Raw genomic sequence first — 25,797 nt, forward strand, 5'->3', positions numbered from 1 at the left:
TAGTAGTGTGTGTGTGTGTGTGTGTCGAACACATAGTACAGATTCATCTCTTTCTGATAAATTTGTTCGACTGTCAATCAGACACACTAACAAGCTCGCACTCCGACAGGTAAACATTACGACGTGGAACCAGAGATGAACGTGATGAGACAAACGCAGGAGGAAGCTCGACAGAACACAGTGTCCATGGACGAACTTAAAAAGCCTTACATCGTCAAGCCTCTCGTGATCTCCTGCATCCTCATGGTCTTACAGCAGCTGTCGGGTGCTATTCCTGTATTATTTAACATGTCTTTAATATTCAAGGTGAGGTAACATCCAGCAACTCGAGCATCTTAGCGTTTACTTCCATAGTGAGACAGCTAGTACTGTCTTATGGTAGATGGCTAGATGTTCAGGAAATTGTCATACAAGCTTACCATTGGTTGGGATTGTCTATAGAGAGGTGTTGTCAGGCAGTGTTAGGAAGGACCTGTGAGACCTTGAAGACTCTACTCCACAACAATAACACGACAGTAACACACGTAGGATATGAGTAAACAAATAAATGTACAAAATCATGAGTCTTCATGGCATGGACCTGTCCCTAAAAGGTTCTATCTTCATACAGTCAAGGACGTAGTGTTGGAGTTTGTGGCGATATGCCAGGCCACACACTTTGCGTTTAGTTTTGTTCACATCTGCTTGACGGATATACAGTACTACTAGAGGTACTTGTATTCTAACCTTAGTCTAGCGGTTACAACATCTTGTAATCTAGTGATCTTGTTACTTGCTCCATATACAGTGTTTCGTTTTATACATCTCACGATGGTAAACAATGGATTGAGTAATGCCGGTTTGCACTTGTCTGCTTGCGTCAACTTCATCGATATTCTATCACTCATGCAGACTGCTGGGTCGGGTCTGCCAGCGGATGTGAACACTATCATCGTGGGTCTGATGATGGCAGTGAGCGCAGTCGTCGCGGGGGCACTGGTGGACACGGCTGGCAGGAAAATCCTTCTCATCATCTCCGCCGCCGCCATGACAATCTCACTAAGTCAGCACAATAGCCTTACCAAGTGTTCATACTACCAAACTGCCATACTACCATACTGATAAACTACCGTACTGCCATACTGATATACTACCATACTGCCATACTAAACATGCTAGCATAATGCCAAACTACTATACTATCATACTGCTATAACAATACACTACCATACTACCATACTGATAAAATACCATACTACCATACTAGCATACTAGCATATTGCCATACTACCATACTATATATCACTGACAGCTATCTCGGAGTTATATATATATATATATATATATATATATATATATATATATATATATATATATATATATATATATATATATATATATATATACTGATAACCACAAGGACACGAAGTTCCCAAGCGCTTTCGTGTAATTCACATCTTCAGGGGTGAGTACAGTCTGTACTCACTGAAATAAGCAACTACAGTGATTTATTTGCATATATATATATATATATATATATATATATATATATATATATATATATATATATATATATATATATATATATATATATATATATATATATATATATATACTGTTATGCCGAGGCATAATTATCGTATCATATTTTGTAAACTCGGTGTTTTGATTGTTTTCTGTCCCAAGCAGCAGATATTTTGGCAAATTTAGTGAAATTTTCGTGTATATATTGATGTGTTAATTATGTAAGAATATTCTACAATGAATTGCATTGTTCTGATTTACTTACTACTGTAAGCTTCGATCAGAGTAGAACGGTCTAGAATCTCCCAGGCGTCTCAGAGTGATTGTAGGATGTTCAAGAAGTGTCTGGCAAGGCACGCGACTGTCTAGGAGTTAGTCGCTTGCTTCTGTTCCTAGTGTAAAGATTAAGCCTAGCAGAACAACGTAAGACAATTGTTGTGCAAGTATTGTGGAATTGTTGTTATTAATATAAAGTGAGAAGACTAAGGAAGTGTACACTGGTAGTGTGCCGACTATATATTCGAAGTGTGGACTCAAGCTGTGAAAACATACCCGATCATCTGGAAGTTACCGGAGACTGGCGGGGGGGTCAGCCAGTGATAATCCGGCTCTGCTTGTGAGATATCTACTGCTTCTGTACAGTCACAATCCAAAGTTTCGACACCCCCCTGGCTTGGTGTTCGCCGAGGCCAGGGTTGTGGTAAGGCTGGGTGATCGGACGCAGACTAGTTCAGCAATGTGGTAACGAGGCACTACGATGGTGAGGTTCACTTTCCACCACCACAACACTCGGAGTCTCATACCACACGAGCACAGGAAGGAACTTATTGCGAACTTTGACATGGCATGAACTTGCATAACAAATGCATTCATAACATTGTTGCCACACATAACACATGAGTGTGGTGATGTCATAACGTGGTGGTAAGTAGGGTGGTGGTGATATAGTGTGGTGGTGATATAGAGTGGTGGTGACATAAAGTGGTGGTGATACAGTGTGGTGAGTGATACGGTGTGTTGGTGATATAGAGTGGTGGTGACAGAGTAGTGGTGATACAGTGTAGTGGTGAGTGATACGGTGTGGTGGTGATATAGTGTGGTGGTGAAAAAGTGGTGGTAATGCAGTGTGGTGGTGATATAGAGTGGTGGTGACATAAAGTGGTGGTGATGCAGTGTATTGGTGAGTGATACAGTGTGGTGGTGATATAGAGTGGTGGTGACAAAGTGGTGGTAATGCAGTGTGGTGGTGATATAGAGTGGTGGTGACATAAAGTGGTGGTGATACAGTGTAGTGGTGAGTGATACGGTGTGTTGGTGATATAGAGTGGTGGTGACAAAGTGGTGGTGATACAGTGTAGTGGTGAGTGATACGGTGTGGTGGTGATATAGTGTGGTGGTGACATAAAGTGGTAGTGAATAGGGAGGTGGTGATTCAGTGTGGTGGTGATACAATGTGGTGAGAATATAGTGGTGGTGACAAAGTGGTGGTGATACAGTGTGGTGAGTGATACAATGTGGTGGCGATATAGAGTGATGGTGACATAAAGTGGTGGTGATACAGTATGGTGAGTGATACAGTGTGGTGAGTGATACAGTGTAGTGGTGATATAGAGTGGTGGTGACATAAAGTGGTGGTGATACAGTGTAGTGGTGATATAGAGTGATGGTGACATAAAGTGGTGGTGATACAGTGTGGTGAGTGATACAGCGTAGTGGTGATAAAGTGGTGGTGACATAAAGTGGTGGTGATACAGTGTGTAGTGGTGATATAGAGTGGTGGTGACATAAAGTGGTGGTGATACAGTGTGGTGGTGATATAGTGGTGGTGACAAAGTGGTGGTGATACACTGTGGTGAGTGATACAGTGTAGTGGTGATATAGAGTGGTGGTGATACAGTGTGGTGAGTTATATAGTGTGGAGGTGATATAGAGTGGTGGTGACATAAAGTGGTGGTGATACAGTGTGGTGAGAGATACAGTGTAGTGGTGATATAGAGTGGTGGTGACATAAAGTGTGGTGAGTGATACAGTGTAGTGTTGGTATAGAGTGGTGGTGACATAAAGTGGTGGTGATACAGTGTGGTGGTGACTGTTACGAGTTGGGGATTTAGAATATAGTTAAAAGTCTACCCAGATCCCAACAGGCAACAACAATAAAAAAACAAAGACAATCAGACTATAAAAGGGGTAGACAAAGGATGCGAATTTTTGTTGTGTATAATAAAGTACCATAAATTCCTTAACAAAATATTCAGCTTTCAATAATTTACCCTTAACCATACTTAACCTAAACATACGTAACATTGGCTTAACAGTATATACATATTTATACAACATACAACAAACAGAAGTAAGGGGAGGTGGGAGGCAATATATGATTACAAAATACTCAAGTGCAGTGCTGAGATGGCTGACGAGTAAGGCTGAGTATTGAAGAAGATGGTAGGTAGTCACTGTGCCGTAGGTTTCCAGGATAGGTGATCCTAGTGTGGTCACTTCCCAGAGTGAACTGAACTCTCCTCGATCTGGAGCTGATGAGGAAGACTTGGAGGAGGTGACGCAACAACCAGGATATGGAGAAGGGAAACCCCGGAGTGGTAACTAAGACTAGTCATACTCGGGTTTCGTCCCTAGATGGCGTTGTTCGTGGTGGTGGGTAGGTAGATCATGACAATAGATGTGGTTCGTAGTGCTGGGTAGGTAGATCATGACAATTGATGGCGTGGTTCGTAACACACCCCCCCCCTCCAAAGACCTCCATAGTGCGGGCGCGAAGGAGGTGATCACCTGGTGCGTCTGGAGAGTAGCTGCTGCATTTCCACTGGAGCTCGGGATAAGGAGTCCGCAATCAGGTTGTCCACCCCCTTTATGTGCCGGACTTGTAGATAATAGGGCTGGGTGAGGAGAGCCCAGCGGAGGATTCGCTGGTTGGAGGTCTTGTTGGTTTGGATGAACGTGAGCGGGTTATGGTCGGTGAAGACTAGGGTTGTTTGTGGGCGAGATTGGAGGTAACATTCAAACTTCTTTATTGCCAACACCAGAGCCAGGGCCTCCTTCTCTATGGTCAAGTAGTTGGTCTGATGTTTTTTCAACTTGGTGGAGTAGTATGCCACAGGGTGAAGGACATCAGTGGTTGGGTCGGGTTGTAGGAGCACAGCTCCCACTCCGACACCGCTAGCGTCGATTTGCAGATGGAAGGGCAAGGTGTAGTCAGGGGGTGGACTACAGGCTTGGAGGCAAGGAAAGCTTTGAGGCGGTGGAAAGACTGGTCGCACCTCTGGTTCCAGATGTAAGGGACCGCAGAACTGGTAAGGTCTGTGAGGGGTCCGGCCACGCTGGAGAAGTTACTGCAGAACCGACGGTAGTAGCTGCACATCCCCAGGAAGCGCATGAGTTCCTTCCTCGTCCTTGGAGTGGGGAAGGACAAGATGGCTTTAACGTTTGCGTCCTTGGGTCTTACCATACCATGCCCAACGATATGTCCCAGATAAGTCACTGAGGCCCGACCAAAAGCAGATTTAGCCAGGTTTATGGTGAATCCAGTCTCTTGCAGTCGTGCGAACAGTATCTCCAAACGCACCAGATGTTCGTCGCAGCCGTCCGACACCACCACCAGGTCATCCAGGTAGGCGAACGTCCCATCTAGGTCCTGAATCAGGTAATTGATTGCCCTCTGGAATGTGGCCGGAGCATTAGAAAAGCCAAACGCCATAACCAAATATTGAAAAAGGCCAAATGGAGTTATAAATGCCGAGATTATTTTTGCCCTATCCGTGAGTCCCACTTGATAATATCCTTTCAACATGTCCACTGTAGTAATAAATTTTGCACAGCCTATGCTGTCTATTATATCTTCAATCAAAGGTAACGGGTAGGAGTCTGGGACACTGACCTGGTTCACTTTACGATAATCGGTACAGAAACGAAAAGTGCCATCGGGTTTTGGAATGAGAAGGCAAGGTGAAGCCCAGGGGGAGGTCCTAGGCTCAGCTAAGTTATGTTTTAACAAAAAGTCTACCTCCTTTTTCAAAATCTCTTTTTTTTGTGGATTTAGTCGATATGCTGATTGCCTAATGGGTTGTACATCATCTGAGATTAGCTTAATATCATGTTTAAGTATATTGCAAAACCCTGGGAGGTCTGACGTGACTTTAGGAAATGTTGATAATAACTTAGTGAGATCTTTTGCTTGAGATGGATTCAGAACAGAAAAATACTCATCCAAGTTGTTGAGTATGTGACTGTTAGCAGGGTTTTCTTTAGGTAGAGGGAAGTCTAAATTCTCCAATAGATCCATGTCATCTGTCTCCGGCTCCGGCCCTGACAAAACCGTATGCAATACAGGTAGGCTTATAGCCTCTGGGATGTCTTCCTCTGACTGCCTGGAATGGTAAAGTTTCATGAGATTAATGTGAACAAGTTGTGAATCTTTTCTGCGATCAGGAGTATGGACTATATAGTTGAGGGGAGATAGTTTATTAGCATTGATTTGAAAGTTTTGATGGAACCGTTCCAAGCAACCTTGGGATTGTGGGTGGTAAGCCGAAGATGTGCAATGGTCCACACTGAGGTCTTTCATCACCTGTTTGAAAAGATTGCACGTAAAATTGGTGCCCTGATCGGATTGGATCTCTTTAGGAATGCCCACTGAAGTGAAAAGGTGCAAAAGAGGTTTGATTACATTTTTTGAAGTGATGCTTTTAAGGGGAAAAGCCTCAGGATAACGTGTACTGGTATCCATAACTGTGAGCAGGAATTGATTTCCCTACTTAGTCTTTGGTAATGGGCCCACACAATCCACAAGAATCTTTTCAAATGGTGTAGAAAATACTGGGATGGGCTTAATGGGAGCTGCTGGTATACTTTCATTTGGTTTTCCTACCATTTGACAAATATGACAAGATTTTAGGTACTTTGACACATCCTTCCTAAGTCCAGGCCAGTAATAGTGTTGGAGGAGCTTTTTATATGTTTTCAGGATTCCCAAATGTCCTGAAATACCATCATGGGCAAGGGCAATTAATGCTGGTCTGACTGAGGAGGGAATTACCACGATGTATTTCAGACCACGTGTCTAGATGGGTAATAAAAACACGGAAGGGTGTTAAAATCTTTACCCTCAACTGCTGCATGATGAAGTTTATTCAAAGATGGATCAGATTGTTGGGCTTTAATGAGCTCATCCTTACTAATGGTCTTATTGTACAGATCTTCTGTGGGTAGGAAGATATTGGAGGTGGTTTTTGATGAAGAGGGCCCATTTCGCATACTCTGTGACCGGGTGACAGCACAAGATGGGAAAAGGTGAGGAGTAGTTTCTTCAAGGTCAGTGGTGGAGTTGACAGGTAAGGGAGAGTCGACTGTCTTTATGTTGGGAACCACTAGATCTCCTACCAAGTCATTACCCAATAATAAATGAATGTCGCTCACAGGCATTGGATCTTTCCTAATGGCTACTTGCACTTCCCCAGTAATCAAGGCACATTGGAGGTGCACTTTAGCTAAAGGATAGGAAGAATGGGATGAGAGATCTGAAATTAGAACACTCTCATTAGTAAATGCGGTAGATATATCAGGAATGACGTTAAACAGGAGGAAAGATTGTGCTGCGCCCGTATCACGTAGTATACGAATAGGGAAAGAACGAGACCCCTCTATGATTGAAATTTTTCCCTCATAGGTGAATGAAGAGAAGAGATCCTGATGGGGCCTTTCCACATTGGTGGTTGCTATTGGTTTGAATTTGGGATCCAGGGAACTACTTTTAGAAGTTCGACACTCTGGGTGTTTACAAGACTGGATCGTATGGCCTGGTTTTTTACAGTAAAAACAATAAAACTTGATTGCATCAGGGGGTGGGGTAGGTGTGGGACCTTTCGACCTACCACTCACGTCTCCAAGGTTATCATCAGAGGAGGACCTAACATGCCGGAAAGTACCACGTTCCCTACTGCCCAGTGACTCCACCAGCAAGGCGTACGCATCAGCTAGCTCAGCCGCACGCCCTAAATTAACCTCTCCACGCTCCTCCACATGCTTCAAGATGTGAAATTGTATCTTGCTCTTCCACTCCTCCAGGACTACCAAGTTTAACAAATCCTGAAATGTGGAGGTCTCTGTAGCCTCTAACCACTTCTTGAAAAACCTAAGCTTTTCTTGAGCAAACTCAACAAAGGTGCGTGAAAATGTTTTGGTTAGTTTACGAAACTTCTGCCGGTATCTATCTGGCGTGATAGCATAAGAGGTGAGGATATTCTTTTTTACGTTATCATAATCATCAGTGGTGATACATTGTGGTATTATAGAGTGGTCGTGATATAGTGTGGTGGTGATACATTGTGGTATTATAGATTGGTGGTGATACAGTGTGGTGGTGATACAGTGTGGTGGTGATACAGAGTGGTGGTGATACAGTGTGGTGGTGATACAGTTTGGTGGTGATACAGTGTTGTATTATAGTGGTGGTGATGCAGTGTGGTGGTGATACAGTGTGGTGGTGATACAGAGTGGTGGTGATACAGTGTGGTGGTGATACTGTGTGGTATTATGGAGGCAAGGACATGGATCATCCAAGACATGCAGCAGCGGCAAAGACTACGCCTATGGCAGGCCCGAAAGCAGATATGTGGTGTGAGTTCCATCAGTCGGCCTCTCACAAAACGGATGATTGTGCTATGATGCAAAGAGCAAGAAGCGTGGACGCAGGAGCACCCCAGGTAGCACAGCAGTGTAGAGCACGTCGTTATCATTATAAGAAGTCGGGGGAAGACCAGCGCCGGTCCTAGAACGAAGTGGGATAGGACAGCACTTCTGTGGCAGACTCTTTAATAGCGGCGCTCAACAAAGAGTTGGGTCTATCAGATTGGCTCTGGATATTGATACAGGTGCATGCGCAAATGTATTAGCTTTGCCATCCTATCAAGAGTTACAACGTAGATTCCCTCACCTAGATTTTTCATTTAGACTTACTGATGCCGATTTCCAAGGAGTATCCGGGACGCTGCTGAAGGTGACTGGTCTGCAGTCATTTTTGCTTTAGAGTCGGGAGAGGAAGTAAGCTTCCTAAATTGATTCTTCCGCTCAGTCAGTTTGAATTACTATATAACATACTCCATCGATCCAAAAAGACGTCTAAGGGTATTGTTACACAAATAGTCGTACCTGACACATTGTGTGAAACGATTATAACGTTGTTCCACGATGTTCCTCAGGCAGATCACCAAGGACGTGACAAGTGCCTTGCGGAAATTAGAATTTTTTTTGGGGGGGAAAACTATGAAGAAAGACATAGAATTACATATTGCTAAGTGTTTGACATGTGCTCAGCATAAGGGTATTACAAGGTCACCGGCTCCAATTCTACAATATCCTACACCAGACCGCCCGTTTGACACAGTCGCCATAGACTTGTTTCAACTTCCGAGGAGTCATCAGGGATCCTCGTACGTCCTAGTGTGTGTGGATCATTTTTCTAGATTTGTGGTTTTGGTCCCAATGAAGGATAAAACAGCCGAATCTGTGGCCTATGCATTAGTGATGAATCTTATATGTCCACATACTACGCCCAAGGTTCTTCTCTCCGACAATAGATTAGAGTTCAAGAATCAGCTAGTAGTGCAAATTTGTGTCCAATATGGAATAAAGCAAAGTTTTATGACAGCCTATCACCCACAGGCTAATGGCCTTGTCGAGAGAGCCAACCGCAAAATCCTAGAGATACTTCGCCCGATTGTGTGTGATATGCAATACACATGGGAAGATTGGTTATCACAAGTTGCAGCATCTATGAATGGGTCGATTAATAGCTCTACCGGCAAATCATCCTACTACATTGTCTAATAGACAATGTCTATGGCATAGACAACCATCTGCCTTATGATGTACTTACAGACAAGCCATGCCCTCTTTATAATGTGGATGATTTCGCGACAAAACAGATCAGCGTTTTTACAGATATTCATGGCCAAGTACAGAAACATTTAGCAGCTTCACGCGCTGAAATGATTTTTAAGCAACATAAACAAGCTAAGCCTGTCGTGTTAGAAATAGGCGATGCTGTTATGGTGAGAGAACCTGAAAGGAGCTCTAAGGTTTCGGCCAAATTTTCTGGTCCATTCCGCATTATCGCCAAAGAAGCGGGCAACAAGTTTAAAATTTGGAAGCCTAATGCACAGTCCGCAGATGTCGTGCATGCGGATCGTCTTAAAAAGGGCCATAAGGATTTACTACCCAAAGATGGGAATGATGTCATAGACACATCTTTCCAGACAAATGTTAATGATATCATAGACGCATCTTTTTAAACAGTGCACAAGCAGAGTGTGCTTAATGATCATCGTTTGAAACTTCGTTCTGCAAACAAATATTAAAATACGTTAAAACTTTTACAGAATGGCTTGGATCATCAGTGTGCTGCTCCTACTGCTTTGTGGCACCGTTGTGTTGACGGATATGTCCACAGATTTCCTTTAGCCAGGTGCGCTTGTTGCACTCCTTGGACGCATTCTCGTTGTTGTGGACGTAGAGAACATAAAATATGAGTTGCACGGACTGCTCAAGCTTCCCCGCCAGATGGAAACCATTGACGCTCAACTACAGACAGCTTTGACTGTCCTTGATGATCTCCGTACAACTCCAAACATTTCGACGATGGTTTCACAAACTGTTGAGCTTCAGCTGTTTCGTCTCAGAACCCTTCACAAGCTTCTCGTCGCTGTCGGAAACACTATTCCAGCGTCTCAGGATGATCTTGCAAAGAAAGTGGGTTCCCAAACATGAAGAAAGCGAGGATTGTTTAATTTTGTTGGTCTTATACAAAGCACTCTATTTGGCACAGCGACTGCCGAGGATGTAGCTAAATTAGGAGACCGCATGAACATTGTCGATCAAGCTGTTTCTAAACGAAATCGTGTTATTACCCAAACTTTTCATGAAATTACTGCCTTGGAATCGAAAGTTAATGCGATCATTTCGGAGTCTAACAATTTATCTTGGGTTGTGTATAAGTTAATGAATTCAGTCCCTACGTTGGAGTGGCTCCTATATTTTTCTGAGTATTTGCATGGTGCAGAAGATTCTGTTCAGGATATGATTACTAATAAAAATTAACTAATCACAAGCATCGTGGATGCTGGGTTAGGACGAGTGGATGCAAAGCTTGTGCCTGTGAAGACTCTTCTTGAAGCATTACAAATAGCCAAGTTGACTTATCATTTAACTCCAATTTTCACAACTCATGAGGTAGAATATTATTACCCTCTGTTGGAGTCAACTCTCACGCACAATGCTATTCTTATCTACATGCCTCTGCTAGGGCAACATAAATTTAATGCATGCCATTTGGAACCCTTCCCTTGGTATGTTAACGACACACTGTATACTCTGGATAGATCAAAAGAACTTTTGCTACTAGATGAATAATATACCTTGCTAGCAGTGGATGATCCGAGGGTATTATCACGGTGTACATCGTCATATTTACATTTACACGTATGTCCAGCCTATGTATTCGCATTTATTCCTGCTGCAGTCAACTGTGTTTCATGCACATCTACATAATGTGCAGTATTTTTTCTTTCCTGATGAAACTAATGTAATTTTAAAATGCCACGATGGTGGTAAGTAGTTATTTGTGAAAGGTTATTATAAGGCTCCGGATTACTGTGAGATAACTTGTAGTTCATTGAAGACCTTGCCTTCTCATCAGCATTTTGCATTGAATTTAAATCTTACTTCAGATTTAATTCCTTTGTTTCAAGACCTTAACTTCACTATTGATGAACTTAATATTGTCTCAGAAAAGTTGACAGTTATTTCTTACTTGAAAGAGTCACAATTTGCTGATTTAGATGATCATCTGTCGTTTTATTTTGTACGGGGATTTGCAATACCGAGTTTAACCATTCCCCCTATAGTGTTAATTCTGGCAGTGATATTTTTTTTTTTGCGATTATAAGTCAGTGTCTCCCAAGTTGAACATTGTACATAAGATACTAGTCCGTAAGACACTTAAGTCTAGGATCCCAGTCGTTGATGAGCCTACGGTTCCAGAGTCCCCAGCTTAGTGTCTACACAATACACATATGTTTGTAACATGGTTAGGTTTATGTATAGGATGTATTCTACGAGATTAGTTTATTCCTCGTGGAAGCTCGGAAGGTGGTGACCGAGCCATGTATTAGCCCCTTAGTCTTTATAAAAATGTCAGGGCAGTACATTGGGTTTATATAATCATATCACCCCCTGTAACTTTCCACTGGCTGTAAGGTGACATGGTCATATCACGTGATGGGTAGGTTCCTGGAGGCGCGCCTCAGTGACTGTTAAGGTCAGCGTTTGAAAGCCGGTTGCCTGCGGCATTGTTACTCAACCCCTCGCACCAACCGGACGTATTTAGCAGAGCTATTTAACATAGCCTCCGTCCTCATCTTACCACTCATAGCTACAGTGATAAGTTACGATGATATACACGTGGAACTGTATCTGAGATAGTTCCTAAATAAATGGATAACAGACAATTGGGTTTCGCTACTAAAACCCTATATAATATACATGTTCCAGCCTCATTAACCCAGACGGAATCAAAGGTTAAAGGACCTAGAACAGTGATATAGTGTGGTGGTGATACAGTGTGGTGGTGATCAGGGCCGGATTAACCATGAGGCACTGGCCTCAGGCCCCAGACTCTTAGGGGCCCCCAGATTCTAAGGATAAAAATATTTAGTTATATATGCCATTAAATGGTCAATTAGTAAGTAAGCCATTAACAATTTCGTTCTTAATGTGTCCAATTGGATCATACATATACATTTTAGTGACTCGGTAGTGGTGTGTGGCAACTGTTAGTCTGTTCGACAACAATAGCTGACGACACTTAGCTGATCCATTGTGACGTACGGACGGTACGGTGCCAGACTTTCGTATTGGAGGACAATTTCAGGTAAACAATGATGTATATAACTTCAGTAATAAGTTATGAATGATCAAAGAATTATGTGATGTGCAAAATAATGGATAATTTGGAAGGGAAATATGAGGAACGGGTATGTTTATATTGGATTATGTGGCGGGATGGATTACCTAGTAGGGGGCCCCCAAGCTGATCTGCGCCTCAGGCCCCTATTAAGCTTAATCCGGCACTGGTGGTGATACAGTGTGGTGGTGATACAGTGTGGTGGTGATACAGTGTGGTGATGATACAGTAGTGGTGATACAGTGTGGTGGTGATATAGAGGGGTGGTGATACAGGTGGTGATACAGTGTGGTGGTGATGTAGAGAGGCTCCTACCTCAATCTTAGGAAGGCTTAAGATTATAATAAGCGTATAGATGGTTTGGCTGCATGAGGTGAGTGGTTTTGGTGCGGTAGTGAATGTTAGATAAACCCCCGCTTGTTTTACCTGTTCATAAGACACCTAAACGGTACCTAACCTAACCCAGGCAGGCAGCATTAGAATGTTCAAACAAGTTATACCAGCTGGCGTGTCGAATCTTCAGATAATCCAAGCAATTATAATATTATAACTCAATAAAATTAATGAAATTAACATAGAATACAAATTTATGTTCGTATAAATGATAATAGTTTGTTACCAGGGATCGCTATTCAGAGCAAGAATGATGGCAGCAAGTATCATCAACTAGCCTGTATAAACAAGACTACGTAATCACTGAAATATTAGGAAATTTTTCAGTAACGAGGAATCATATATTTTTGTGTAATATTTGAATATCAATAAATTGGTAAATGGATAAAGAATTGCTTTGATTTTTTTATTTCTTGCAAACATTCGAGACTCAAAAAGCTGACGTAACAGCTAATATTTAGTAAACAACTACACAACTAGAAAGTATAGTTTTTGTAACACGAATATAGTGAAATTGTAAAATGAGAAAACGGTAAATAATTGCTTTGATTATTGTTTATATTGAAGAGTTACGGAATTAAAACTAAGCGTCGCGAGCAAATACGTTGGTTAATAGTGATAACAAAAGAGTTTTCCTCTCCCTCCTAAGTTCACTTCATGATTAATGCTACGTGAGGGATTTAAGGTTAGGTTAGGTTCCATACGGGAGGCAAAAAGGTGGTAGGGAGGACTGGTCTTCAACAAAACTGACCTCACCTGGCCAGATATCCCGCCACCCTCTGTTGCTGGATATAAACCCAGGTTAATATTACTGAAATCGTTTAATGTTGTTTTTTTGTGTGTTTAATTTCAGAGTAACAAAGAACCAGTGAGGACCTGACAGACATACTGTCATCATGGACGACATTGGAAAGTCGACATCGGAGTTGCCTTCACACTTGACTCAGTACATTGCCGCCCTCTCAGGTATACTGCACTCTGTCCTAAATGAAATCTTTCCTTCAATAGTTACACGTGTTTGTGCTTAAATATAAGAAAAGCATTAGTATGTTTAATTATCAGGTGAAAAACTTGGTTGGGGTTAATATTTACACAAATTGTGTCTTAATACACACATTTTCCCATTACAGTCTCTCTGGGAGGATTCAGTTTCAGCACCAGTTTAGCCTACACCTCCTCCGCCAGCCACCAACTCATGAACAATTCCACCAACTCTTCTCTGGTTATCACGACGGATCAAAACAATTGGTTCTCCTCCACCATCAACCTTGGAGGTATCATAGGGGGGCTCTTGGGTGGGGTGTGTGTCAACACCCTGGGAAGGAGAGGCGCGATGCTGGCTTCTGTGTTGCCCTTCGTGGGAGCCTGGGTGTTTATATGTGAGTCTAATGTAGGTTATATTGACGGATGTGTGTGTGTGTGTGTGTGTGTGTGTGTGTGTGTGTGTGTGTGTACCTTCTTTTGGAAGGGTAAGCCTGCTGCGGAGAGAAACCGCATTTATGGAGTTGGCTTTGCCATCCGCCAACGCATCCTACACAGGCTAACTGAAATGCCTATTGGGATCAACGAACGCCTCATGAGGCGCCGAGTCCCACTGAATCACTCACGTGAAGCCTTTTTTGTCAGTGCATATGCCCCAACACTGGATGCAGAGAATGATATCAAGGAGGCCTTCTATGCCGACCTCGACAGAGTGCTAACCTACAGTATATCCCCAGAGAAGACAAGGTTGTGCTCCTTGGTGACTTCAATGCCAGAGTTGGTAGATATGTTGACATTTGGCAGCGAACCATAGGGAGAAATGAACTAGACAAGTGAATCCCAACGGCCTACTCCTCCTCAGCAAGTGTGCTGCACACAACCTTACTATCACCAATACCTTGTTTAGGCAGGCCGACAAGTTCAAGGGTTCGTGGCAACACCCACGATCCAAACACTGGCATCTCATTGACTACATCATTGTCAGAAAACGAGATTGCTGAGATATCCTCATCACCCATGCCATGCCTGGCTCGGACCACTGCGACACTGATCATCGGCTCGTTAGACCCAAGCTCTCACTTCACGTTGCCTCAAAACTGCGAAGGCAGCAAGCCTCCAGAAGAGGTTTTAACACTAAGCGTCTGGAGGATCAAGCGGTAGCACATGCTTTCAGAGAGCAGCTCGAACATGGGCTGATAAACAACCCAACAACAAAAAACGCAAATTCCAGTGTCGAATGGGATATTTTCAACACTGCCATGACAATAACTAACAAAGACCCTCGGCCAGATCGAAAGAATACACCAGGACTGGTTTCATGAAAATGACCCGGCAATCAATGTACTCATCAGTGATAAACGTGCTGCTTTAACTGACTGGCAGGACAACCCTCAGTCTCGGACCAAAGCTGATACCATTCACAAGAAGAAAGCGGCGGCCCAGCGGGAACTTCGCAATCTAAAAAATGGCTGGTTTAAAAATAAAGCATTTGAAACACAAAAAATTGCAGATCAGCACAAGATGCGCCAATTTTTCAATTCCATTAAAAAATTTTATGGGCCAATGACTTGTGGCGCAGCTCCCCTCCGCTCATCCGACGGTAACTCCATAATTAAAGACGATGAAGGAGGCTCAGCGCTGGAAAGAGCACTACCATTCACTGCTCAACCGAAACACCGATGTGGATGTCTTGACTACCCAGCAGGTCCCTCAGCATCCAGAGCTGACCCACCTCAGCTATCCTCCATCCCTGGATGAGATAGCTACTGCCATCAAACAAGTGAAAAATTACAAAGCCTTTGGGCCTGATGGAATCCCAGCCTGGGTGTACAAGCCAAAAGGACCTCTGCTTACCAGCCGACTCTACTCTCTCCTGGAGAATATAAGGGAAAAGGAGGAAATTTCCCGAGCTCTTAAAGACGCCTCAATCGTCAATATTTATAAGAAAAAGGGAGACCTGTCAGACTGTGGCAACTACCGCGGATCTCGCTGCAGTGCTTAGTTGGCAAGATTATCCTAAGCCGACTTCTTCCTGAGGCGGAAAACTTCCTCCCAGAATCTCAATGTACTTTTAGACCATCACGTGGCACCACTGATATGATCTTTGCTGCCTGTTAGATACAGGAAAGGTGCAGAGAACCGCGTCGTGATCTGTACATGACTTTCATTGACCTAATCAAGGCCTAAGACTCAGTCAACAGGGAAGCCCTCTGGTGGACCTTCAGCCGGCTTGGCTGCCCACCAAAATTCATCGCCATTGTGAGGCAACTCCACGATGGCATAAACGGCAGTGTCCTGCACAATGGCACCCAGTCTGAGTTCTTCCCCAACCTAACAGGGGTTAAACAAGGGTGTGTACTGGCACCAACTCTCTTTTCCATTTTCTTGGCTGCCTTTCTTACTCGTGCCAGCGCAAATTTAGCCGGCGGGGTGGACATCCGGTACCGGATGAAGGGTCTTTTCAACATAAGACGACTCCAGGTAAGACCAAAGGTATTGGCAGCTTCTATTACTGATCTTCATTATGCAGACTACGTCACCCTTCTCGCTCACACTGAACGCGACCTACAGGAGATCCTGAACACCTACCCAGATGCGTATGCACGCTTCGGCCTTGAGGTTAATGTACCCAGGACTCAGATTCTCTTTGAGCCTTCCCCTGGTTCAGCCACACCGCTACCATCCAACCAGCTTAACGGTACTACCCTCACTAATGCTACTCACTTTCGGTATCTCGGCTTCAACCTGTCCTCCAATGCAGACATTGATGAAGAGACTCATCATCGGATCAAATGTGTATTCCAAGACTTTGGAAGACTCCGAAACCGTGCCTTCAGTTGTAGGGAGCTGAAATTATCTACAAAGTTATGCTGCTATATGGCAGCAAGACATGGGATACATACAGGAGGCACATCAAGGCACTTGAAATCTTCCACCAACGTAGTCTACGTTCCATCCTCCGTCTTCGCTGGGAAGACAAGAGGACAAATGACAGTATTCTTGCTGACACCAACTGTTGGAGCATCGAGACTACCATTATCCATGAACAATTACCCTGGACTGGCCATGTTACCCTCGTGAACGACAGTAGGCTGCCAAACCAGCTACTTTAGAATCACCTTACTAATAGTAAACGTAATGCTGGCGGCCAATTGAAGAGAAATAAGGATGTTCTTAAGACAAACCTGAAAAAGTGCCAAACCGACCCCCTCACATGGGAAACGATTACTCTACACCGTAACACTTGGAGGAGCACCATACAAGAAGGTGTCAATTCTTTCGGGTTAGCCTGACTGCATAACGAGGAAGACAAGCGCCAACGCCGGAAAGATGCAGCCGCCGTCCCTCCCGCACTAGAGGTAGCCCCCCACATATGCAACTTCTGTGATCGACCCTGCCGGTCCCGTATCGGCCTCTTTAGTCACCTCAAAACTCACCAACCTAGGTATCATAGCTGGATGATCGTCATACTCGATTCCGAGTGACAGCAAAGGAGCAGGAAAAGTGGAGTGCATCAAAAAGTGGTGGGACCTGGTAACATCGCGAGGTCCACAAATAGGGTACCACCCAAACGCCAGCAAGTCCTTCCTCATCGTGAAGCCAGAACATTATGAACAGGCATTGGAGGTTTTTGGCGGAAGTGAGGTCAAAATAACTAAGGACGGCCAAAGACATCTAGGCGCAGTAATTGGCACTACGGACTTCAAGACCGAGTACGTAGCGGGAAAGGTGAATGAGTGGGTTAGCGAAATCCAAGCTCTGTCTGAGATTGCTAACACAGAGCCACATGCGGCCTTTGCATCATTCACCCATGGAGTCAAGCATCGCTGGAACTACCTGATGCGTACCATCCCTGAGATCGGACCCCTCCTCCACTCTCTGGAAGAAGCTATCAGTGTCAAGTTCATCCCCAAACTAGTGAAACACCCTGACTTAACCCCAGCAGAAAGAACACTTCTTGCACTTCCCTCAAGACTGGGAGGGATGGGACTAACTAATCCAGAGGAGATTGCTGACACTGAACATCAAAATTCATTTAAGCTCACAGCAGCCCTCACGGATCACATAATAGCCCAGAATGCAACAGGGGAAGTGGATACCAGCGAAGTAAATAAGATTCGTAGGTCCATTATGACAGATCGGCAGCACTGCCAAAATGACATGTTGCAGCAACTATTGCTGCAGGTTCCAGAAAATTTGACAAAAAAAGTAGCTATAGCGCAGGAGGTGGGCACCTCGAACTGGTTAACTACGTTACCGATAAGGGCAAATGGTTTCAGCCTTAACAAACAAGAATTTACAGATGCCATTGCTCTAAGGTACGGTTGGCCAGTCGATGGTTTGCCCTCCCAATGCGTGTGTGGCTCTTCCTATGATGGCGATCACGCCATGGTCTGCAAGAAGGGGGGCTTCATATGCATGAGGCATGACGAGGTAAGGGATCTCACAGCAAATATGTTGAAGGAAATCTGCCGGGACGTCATGGTAGAACCGACCCTCCTTCCATTGGATGGCGAGATCTTCCAACACAGGACTTTAAACACATCTAACGAAGCCCGTGTGGACGTCAGTGCTCGAGGATTCTGGACGCGGGGACAGCGAGCTTTCTTCGACATCAGGATTTTTGATCCCATGGCCGTTTGTCACCGTAACCTTGCAAGATGTTTCTACGCCAGACTCGCGGAGCTGATCTCCGAACAGAAGCAGCAGCCCAGAAGTTATGTTACAGCCTGGATGAGATGTCGACTGTCCTTCTCTCTCCTTCGGTCGGCTTTGCTCTGACTCAGGGGAACGAGAGCTTCTGCCCCTATTCCGACAACTGCTGCAGATATTGACTATGAGGCTACAGTCACTGAATGCCGCATAGATCTGCGGCTCAACTAATTTAACACAGATAGGATAGCTTCTTATGTATTAGGATATTTAATATTAAGGTAAATAAATGGCGGCGAAGGTGTGGCTATTGGGGGAGGCTGGAGGCCACTGTCTAAAAAAAAAAAAAAAAAAAAAAGTAGTAGTAGTAGTGTGTGTGTGGTCAGCATCCTCGCCTTGCAAGCGAGCGGCTAGTTGGATCTCCGGGCAGGGTGAAACTACGGGCAAGTATCTTTAAGCTATTTGCCTCTGTCTACTCAGCAGTAATTGGGAACTTGGATGTTAATCGAATTGGGGATCGTATTCCGGGGTAATGGTTCGCCAGTGCAGTTGGCGATTGACCAGTCTTCTAGGACTATTCCTTAACACTGGGTCACGCCTAGGTGGCTCTTGGGCGGGCTATCCTCGATTTCGAGGGGCTTCCATTATGTGTGTGTGTGTGTGTGTGTGTGTGTGTGTGTGTGTGTGTGTGTGACTTTAATCATCACCAATCTTGTTAATTACTTATGGATATCCTACAGCCTTCGCCCAGAACTTCGCCATGTTGATGTGTGGAAGATTTATTTCTGGTGTGTGTGCTGGGGTCACCTGCATCGCTGTGCCCACGTACATAGGGGAGATCTCTTCGCCAGACATCAGAGGAACATTAGGTAAGGTAAACAAAGCTCTTTAGGAACGAAATTAATTTGCCGAAATATACCGTTAATTTAGCCTTTACACCTGTCTCAGAGCCAACAGATGTGTACAATAATCAATGGTTTCCTCAGGTATGGGCTTGCCGGTGATGGTTGCTTTTGGCATAGAGTACTCCTATATTTTCGGTGCTATTATGACCAGCTGGAGGAGTCTGGCTCTGGTCTCTGCCATCCCTCCTGTCATATATTTCATCTTGGTCTTCTTCACCAAGGAATCTCCGACTTATCTTCTCTCCAAAGGGAAAGAAGAAGAAGCCAAAGAAGCGCTGCAGTACTTCAGGGGTAAGTAAGGACTGTGTGTGTGTGTGTGTGTGTGTGTGTGTAATAATAATAATAATAATAATAATAATAATAATAATAATAATAATAAACGGTATATTAATAGAGTTGCAGCAGGTGGCTGAAAATATACAGAATTACATTTAATTTAGACATAATGATATAATATGCATTGAATACATTTACAGGGATGTGCAGTACATAAATCAGGAGTTGTTTATTATTTTAACAATAGATGGGATGGTGCTGTTCTTATATCTATCGGTGCGGGCTCTTATGGGCTGAATTTTGTTGTAGTGGCGGACTGCGCGAGTTGGGTGGGGGGCTGCAGGTGGCAGGAGGTGGCGATGGCGAGGGTGGTGCAGTAGTCCACGGCCAAACCTTTCCAGTGCTTGGTGGTGGAGGTCACTGAGGGATGGCATTTCCAGGGTGGAGAGAGCGTTGGTGTAGCCGGAGTATTCTGCGCCGAGCATGATGTGTGTATGTGTGTGTGTGTGTAATAATAATAATAATAATAATAATAATAATAATAATAATAATAATAATAATAATAATAATAATAATAATAATAATAATAATAATAATAATAATAATAATAATAATAATAATAATAATAATTAACGGTTTATTGAAAGAGCTTGGCAGCCAGAAGGCTGAAAATATACAGTTACATATTTGGGGAATGGGTTTCGAATTACAAATAATATACAAGTAACATAAGTGATACAAATAAGATATATAATAACTAGATGGGGGAAAAGCTCAAACTACAGGGCATTTCAACATAGTGACAGTGCAAGAAGTAGTATTTACTGGGAGTGAATACACTGGTTTATTACAAGTTATTGATAATATTTACAATGGTTGGGACTGGGATGTTCTTATAGAGATCAGTTCGTGCACGTATGGGCTGGATGCGGTTGTGGTGTCGAACAGCAATTCTCGGGCTAGGGATCTCAGGTGGTAGTAGGAGCCGGTGTCGAGGATGGTGTAGAAGCTTCTTACCAAATTTGCAGATGAGGTCGTGGTGATGGTCAGTGAGAGTCGAAAGGGTCAGTGTGTTGAGTGCTTCTTGATATGTGGAGTAGGAAGGGGAGAGAATAATCTTGCATGCCCTCTTTTGCACTTTTTCTAGGTGTTTACGTTGTGTGGCATTTAGGGAGGAAGACCAGGTAGGGGAGGCATAGGTGAGCTTGGGAAGTATGAATGTTGTGCAAACACTGAGGAGCTCGGGTGCAGGAACTCCAAGGGACTTGAGTCGGCAGAGGAGGTGGAGACGGAAATTGGATGATTTGACAACTTCACTGACGTGTGGTTTCAAATTAAGTTTGTTGTCTATGGTGACGCCGAGGAGCTTCGTGAAATCTAAAACCTGGAGTGTGTTCGGGCCTAAAGTAATGGAAGGAGGTGGGACAATGTCGGAGGAGAGGTTGATGTGCCTAACCATGGTCTTGGTATGGTTGATGGTGACATGGTTGTTGGTGGCCCAGTTTTGGAGACTGTTCAATAAATCCTGAAGGGCGGTATAGTCGGGAGCAGAATTGTTGGCGCTGATCCCAATGGTGGAGTCGTCGACATATTTCCAGCGAGCAGGGGTTTCTCTTAGGGCATCATTGATGAGCATAAGGAAGCAGAGTGGTCCCATCTTGGTGCCTTGGGGGACGCCACAGGTGAGTGACTGAAAGGTGGAGACAGCCCCTCGGAAGCGTACAGCTTGGCGTCGGTCACTGAGGAAGTCTGTAAGCCATGGTATAAGACTTCTCCGAAGCCCGAGGTCAATAGCTTTGTTGATGATTATATTATGGTCGACTAGGTCGAATGCTTTAGTGAAATCAATGAAGGCGACTGCATAACGAGGTAGACAAGCGCCAACGCCGGAAAGACGCAGCCGCCGCCCCCCCCCCCCGACGCACTAGATGTAGCCCTCATATGTGCCACATCTGTGATCGTCCCTAAAGGTCCCGTTTCGGCTTCGTTAGTCACCTCAGAACTCACCAACCTAGGTGACATCCACAATAACTCATATCATTGTATCACAGCTGGATGATCGTCATACTCGATTCAGAGTGACAGCAAAGTAGTAGTAGTAGTTGTAATAGTAATAGTAGTAGTAGTAGTGTGTGTGTGTGTGTGTGTGTGTGTGTGTGTGTGTGTGTGTGTGGAACACATAGTACAGATTCATCTCTTTCTGATAAATTTGTTCGACTGTCAATCAGACACACTAACAAGCTCGCACTCCGACAGGTAAACATTACGACGTGGAACCAGAGATGAACGTGATGAGACAAACGCAGGAGGAAGCTCGACAGAACACAGTGTCCATGGACGAACTTAAAAAGCCTTACATCGTCAAGCCTCTCGTGATCTCCTGCATCCTCATGGTCTTACAGCAGCTGTCGGGTGCTATTCCTGTATTATTTAACATGTCTTTAATATTCAAGGTGAGGTAACATCCAGCAACTCAAGCATCTTAGCGTTTACTTCCATAGTGAGACAGCTAGTACTGTCTTATGGTAGATGGCGAGATGTTCAGGAAATTGTCATACAAGCTTACCATTGGTTGGGATTGTCTATAGATAATGGAGATATAGAGAGGTGTTGTCAGGCAGTGTTAGGAAGGACCTCTGAGACCTTGAAGACTCTACTCCACAACAATAACACGACAGTAACACACGTAGGATATGAGTAAACAAATAAATGTACAAAATCATGAGTCTTCAAGGCATGGACCTGTCCCTAAAAGGTTCTATCTTCATACAGTCAAGGACGTAGTGTTGGAGTTTGTGGCGATATGCCAGGCCACACACTTTGCGTTTAGTTTTGTTCACATCTGCTTGACGGATATACAGTACTACTAGAGGTACTTGTATTCTAACCTTAGTCTAGCGGTTACAATATCTTGTAATCTAGTGATCTTGTTACTTGCTCCATATACAGTGTTTCGTTTTATACATCTCACGATGGTAAACAATGGATTGAGTAGTGCCTGTTTGCACTTGTCTGCTTGCGTCAACTTCATCGATATTCCATCACTCATGCAGACTGCTGGGTCGGGTCTACCAGCGGATGTGAACACTATCATCGTGGGTCTGATGATGGCAGTGAGCGCAGTCGTCGCGGGGGCACTGGTGGACACGGCTGGCAGGAAAATCCTTCTCATCATCTCCGCCGCCGCCATGACAATCTCACTAAGTCAGCACAATAGCCTTACCAAGTGTTCATACTACCAAACTGCCATACTACCATACTGATAAACTACCGTACTGCCATACTGATATACTACCATACTGCCATACTAACCATGCTAGCATAATGCCAAACTACCATACTATCATACTGCCATAACAATACACTACCATACTACCATACTGATAAAATACCATACTACCATACTGCCATACTAACCATGCTAGCATATTGCCATACTACCATACTGCCATACGAGCATACTGCTATACTACCATTCTACCACAGTGCCACACAAACAAACTGACGCCCTACCATACTACCATACTGTCATACTGCCTTACTAGCTTACTGCCATACTACAATACTGCCATAGTACCAAACTGATACACTATCATACTATTATACTGCCATACTACCATACTACTATACTAGCAAACTACCATATTGCCATATTACCATACTGCCAAACTAACCATACTGCCATACTACCACAAAGCCATACTACCATACTATCAACCTACCATACTAGCATACTGCCATGCTACCATACTACCATATTACCATACTACCATACTGCCATACTGCCATATTACCATACTATCATACTGCCATACTACCATACTAACATACTACCATACTAGCATACTACCATACTAGCATACTATCATACTGCCATATTACCATACTATCATACTGCCATACTACCATACTGCCATACTGCCATACTGTCATACTACCATACTGCCATACTACCATAGTAGCATACTACCATACTACCATACTGCCATAATAGCATACTACCCTACTATCATATTACTATACTGCCATACTAGCATACGATCATGCTGCCATACTACCATGCTGCCATACTACCATGCTGCCATACTACCATGCTGCCATACTACCATACTAGCATACTACCATACTGCCATGCTATAAAAGTGCCATACTACCATACTATCATACTGCCATACTAGCATACTATCCTACTGTCATAATTCCATTCTGCCATTACCATAGTCCAGTACTACCATACTACCATATTACCATACGGCCATACTACCATACTGCTATGCTACCATACTGCCATGGTACCATACTACGATATTGCCATTCAGCTATACTAGCTTACTACCATACTAGCATAATATCAATCATCCATGCTATCATACTCCTACACTACTATACTGCCATACTACCATACTACCATGCTACCATGCTACAATACTACCACACAAGAGCTCTACCACAAAACTCGTGAACACCGCCCATTCACTCCACCATACACTACCATGCTACCATACTACCAAACCTAACTTAACCTAAGGCTTTGTTTATTCCCTCCACCAGCGGCTCTTGATGTCTTTTTCTACCAGAAGTTTCTAGATGAGGATAGAGCGATAGAGAACTTAAGTTGGCTGCCGCTGATTTGCCTCATCGTCTTCGTAACAGCGTTCGCAATAGGCCTTAGCCCCGTCCCCTGGGTTATGACGGGTAAGTCACCAACCACAACTGAATGCATTTTGGTGTGATTTTTAGCTATATAGGAATTGTGTTAATTATTATTTAGATAGATTTATATATATTAGAGGAGAAAATTGGTCATATATTCAGGGATGTGTAAGTCATTATTTTCATCAATGATAATAGCAATTGCACACGATCATATAGAAAGACTGTCGGAACTGAAGCGTTTATTTTTTTTTAAGAATATTCAAACATTATACCATCAAGACCTATCACACTACTCTTCTTCTTCTCTTGCTCCTCCTCCTCTTCCTTCTCGTCTTCGTCCTCCCCCTTCTTCTTTCTTCTTGGCCTCTACAACTCTGACCAACTAACATTAAAGAGTATGTCTAGGTGAACTGTTCTCGCTCAACGTGCGTGGTCCAGCCAACGGTGTAGCCTCCATGGTCAACTGGACGATGTCATTCGTTGTCAGTCTCGCCTTCCAGCCTTTACAGGTACAGTCTCATATAACCTCTCCTTACAGATGAGTTTACCCTTTCATTTTACTGTTTTCTCTCATCTTGTATTAAAGAAAACTGAATTAAAGTAACACGATGTGATTCTCTATTGCGTCTCCCTGATCCCCCCAAAGGCAGCAATTGGACCTTACGGCATCTTTTGGTTTTTCGCTGCCTGCTGCGCCATCAGCATCATCTTCTGTATTCTGGTGGTGCCGGAGACGAAGGGCAAGACACTACAGGAGATAACCAGACAATTAGGAGGTCCAGACACCACGGAGGTCACGCTGAAAAAACAGGAAGAAATAAGTCGATTTTAAAAGTTCCTTCGGCCCATCATCACCACACCTTAAGCATTTGACGTGCAGCTGCGTCGGAATGAGGTGTTCCCACCCAGGTTCCTCCGCCCTAGAGTGTACATATTCATATTCTGTTACATCAAATGTTTTTAAACTTATAATCAGGGTTTTGTTACACATACAACTAGGACCGGTTCCAAATAGGCAGACATACGGCTGATTATAACCATAATCTTGTTATGGTAATTTATTACAATTAATATGGTTTATTTGTAACCATAATTGTAATCAAGATAATTTTTATCTATTAATTCACAATCTTATCATCTTTATGATAACATTGCAAATAATAAATACAATCAAACATTTTAAAAAACCTATCATCATATTGTAATCATAATCTAACTTCTATACTTTATAGTCATAAGTGTAATCGTATCCGCCCCCAAAATATCGTCTTATTCTCTGATTATAATGATTGTAAGTGAATCACTTGTAATATTATCATTATGCAGATGCATAATTTGGTGTTATAATGTTTGTTTTCTGTCTCAAGCAGAAGTTATTTTGGCAATTTTAGGGAGATTTTCTTGTTTAAGTTGATGTATTACTCATATAAGATTATTCTAGAATGTATTGCATCACTT

The 25,797-nt window shown here is 43.4% G+C and overlaps 1 protein-coding gene across 1 annotated transcript; it reads left to right on the forward strand.

Annotated features, from left to right (window-relative positions):
- The first annotated feature begins 916 nt into the window (after positions 1-916).
- On the forward strand, positions 917-25,522 carry LOC121874297 (facilitated trehalose transporter Tret1-2 homolog). The gene is made up of 9 exons (XM_042378397.1): positions 917-1,042; positions 13,722-13,834; positions 13,999-14,247; positions 19,243-19,371; positions 19,489-19,698; positions 21,940-22,141; positions 24,212-24,378; positions 24,745-24,848; positions 24,986-25,522. Exons 2-9 carry the CDS (start codon positions 13,765-13,767, stop codon positions 25,169-25,171), a joined length of 1,317 nt encoding a protein of 438 aa, XP_042234331.1. The 5' UTR covers positions 917-1,042; positions 13,722-13,764; the 3' UTR covers positions 25,172-25,522.
- Positions 25,523-25,797: the final 275 nt, after the last annotated feature.

Source organism: Homarus americanus, unplaced genomic scaffold (genome assembly GCF_018991925.1).
Source record: "Homarus americanus isolate GMGI-L3 unplaced genomic scaffold, GMGI_Hamer_2.0 scaffold26488, whole genome shotgun sequence".
In the NCBI taxonomy this organism is placed as follows: Eukaryota; Metazoa; Arthropoda; class Malacostraca; order Decapoda; family Nephropidae; genus Homarus; species Homarus americanus.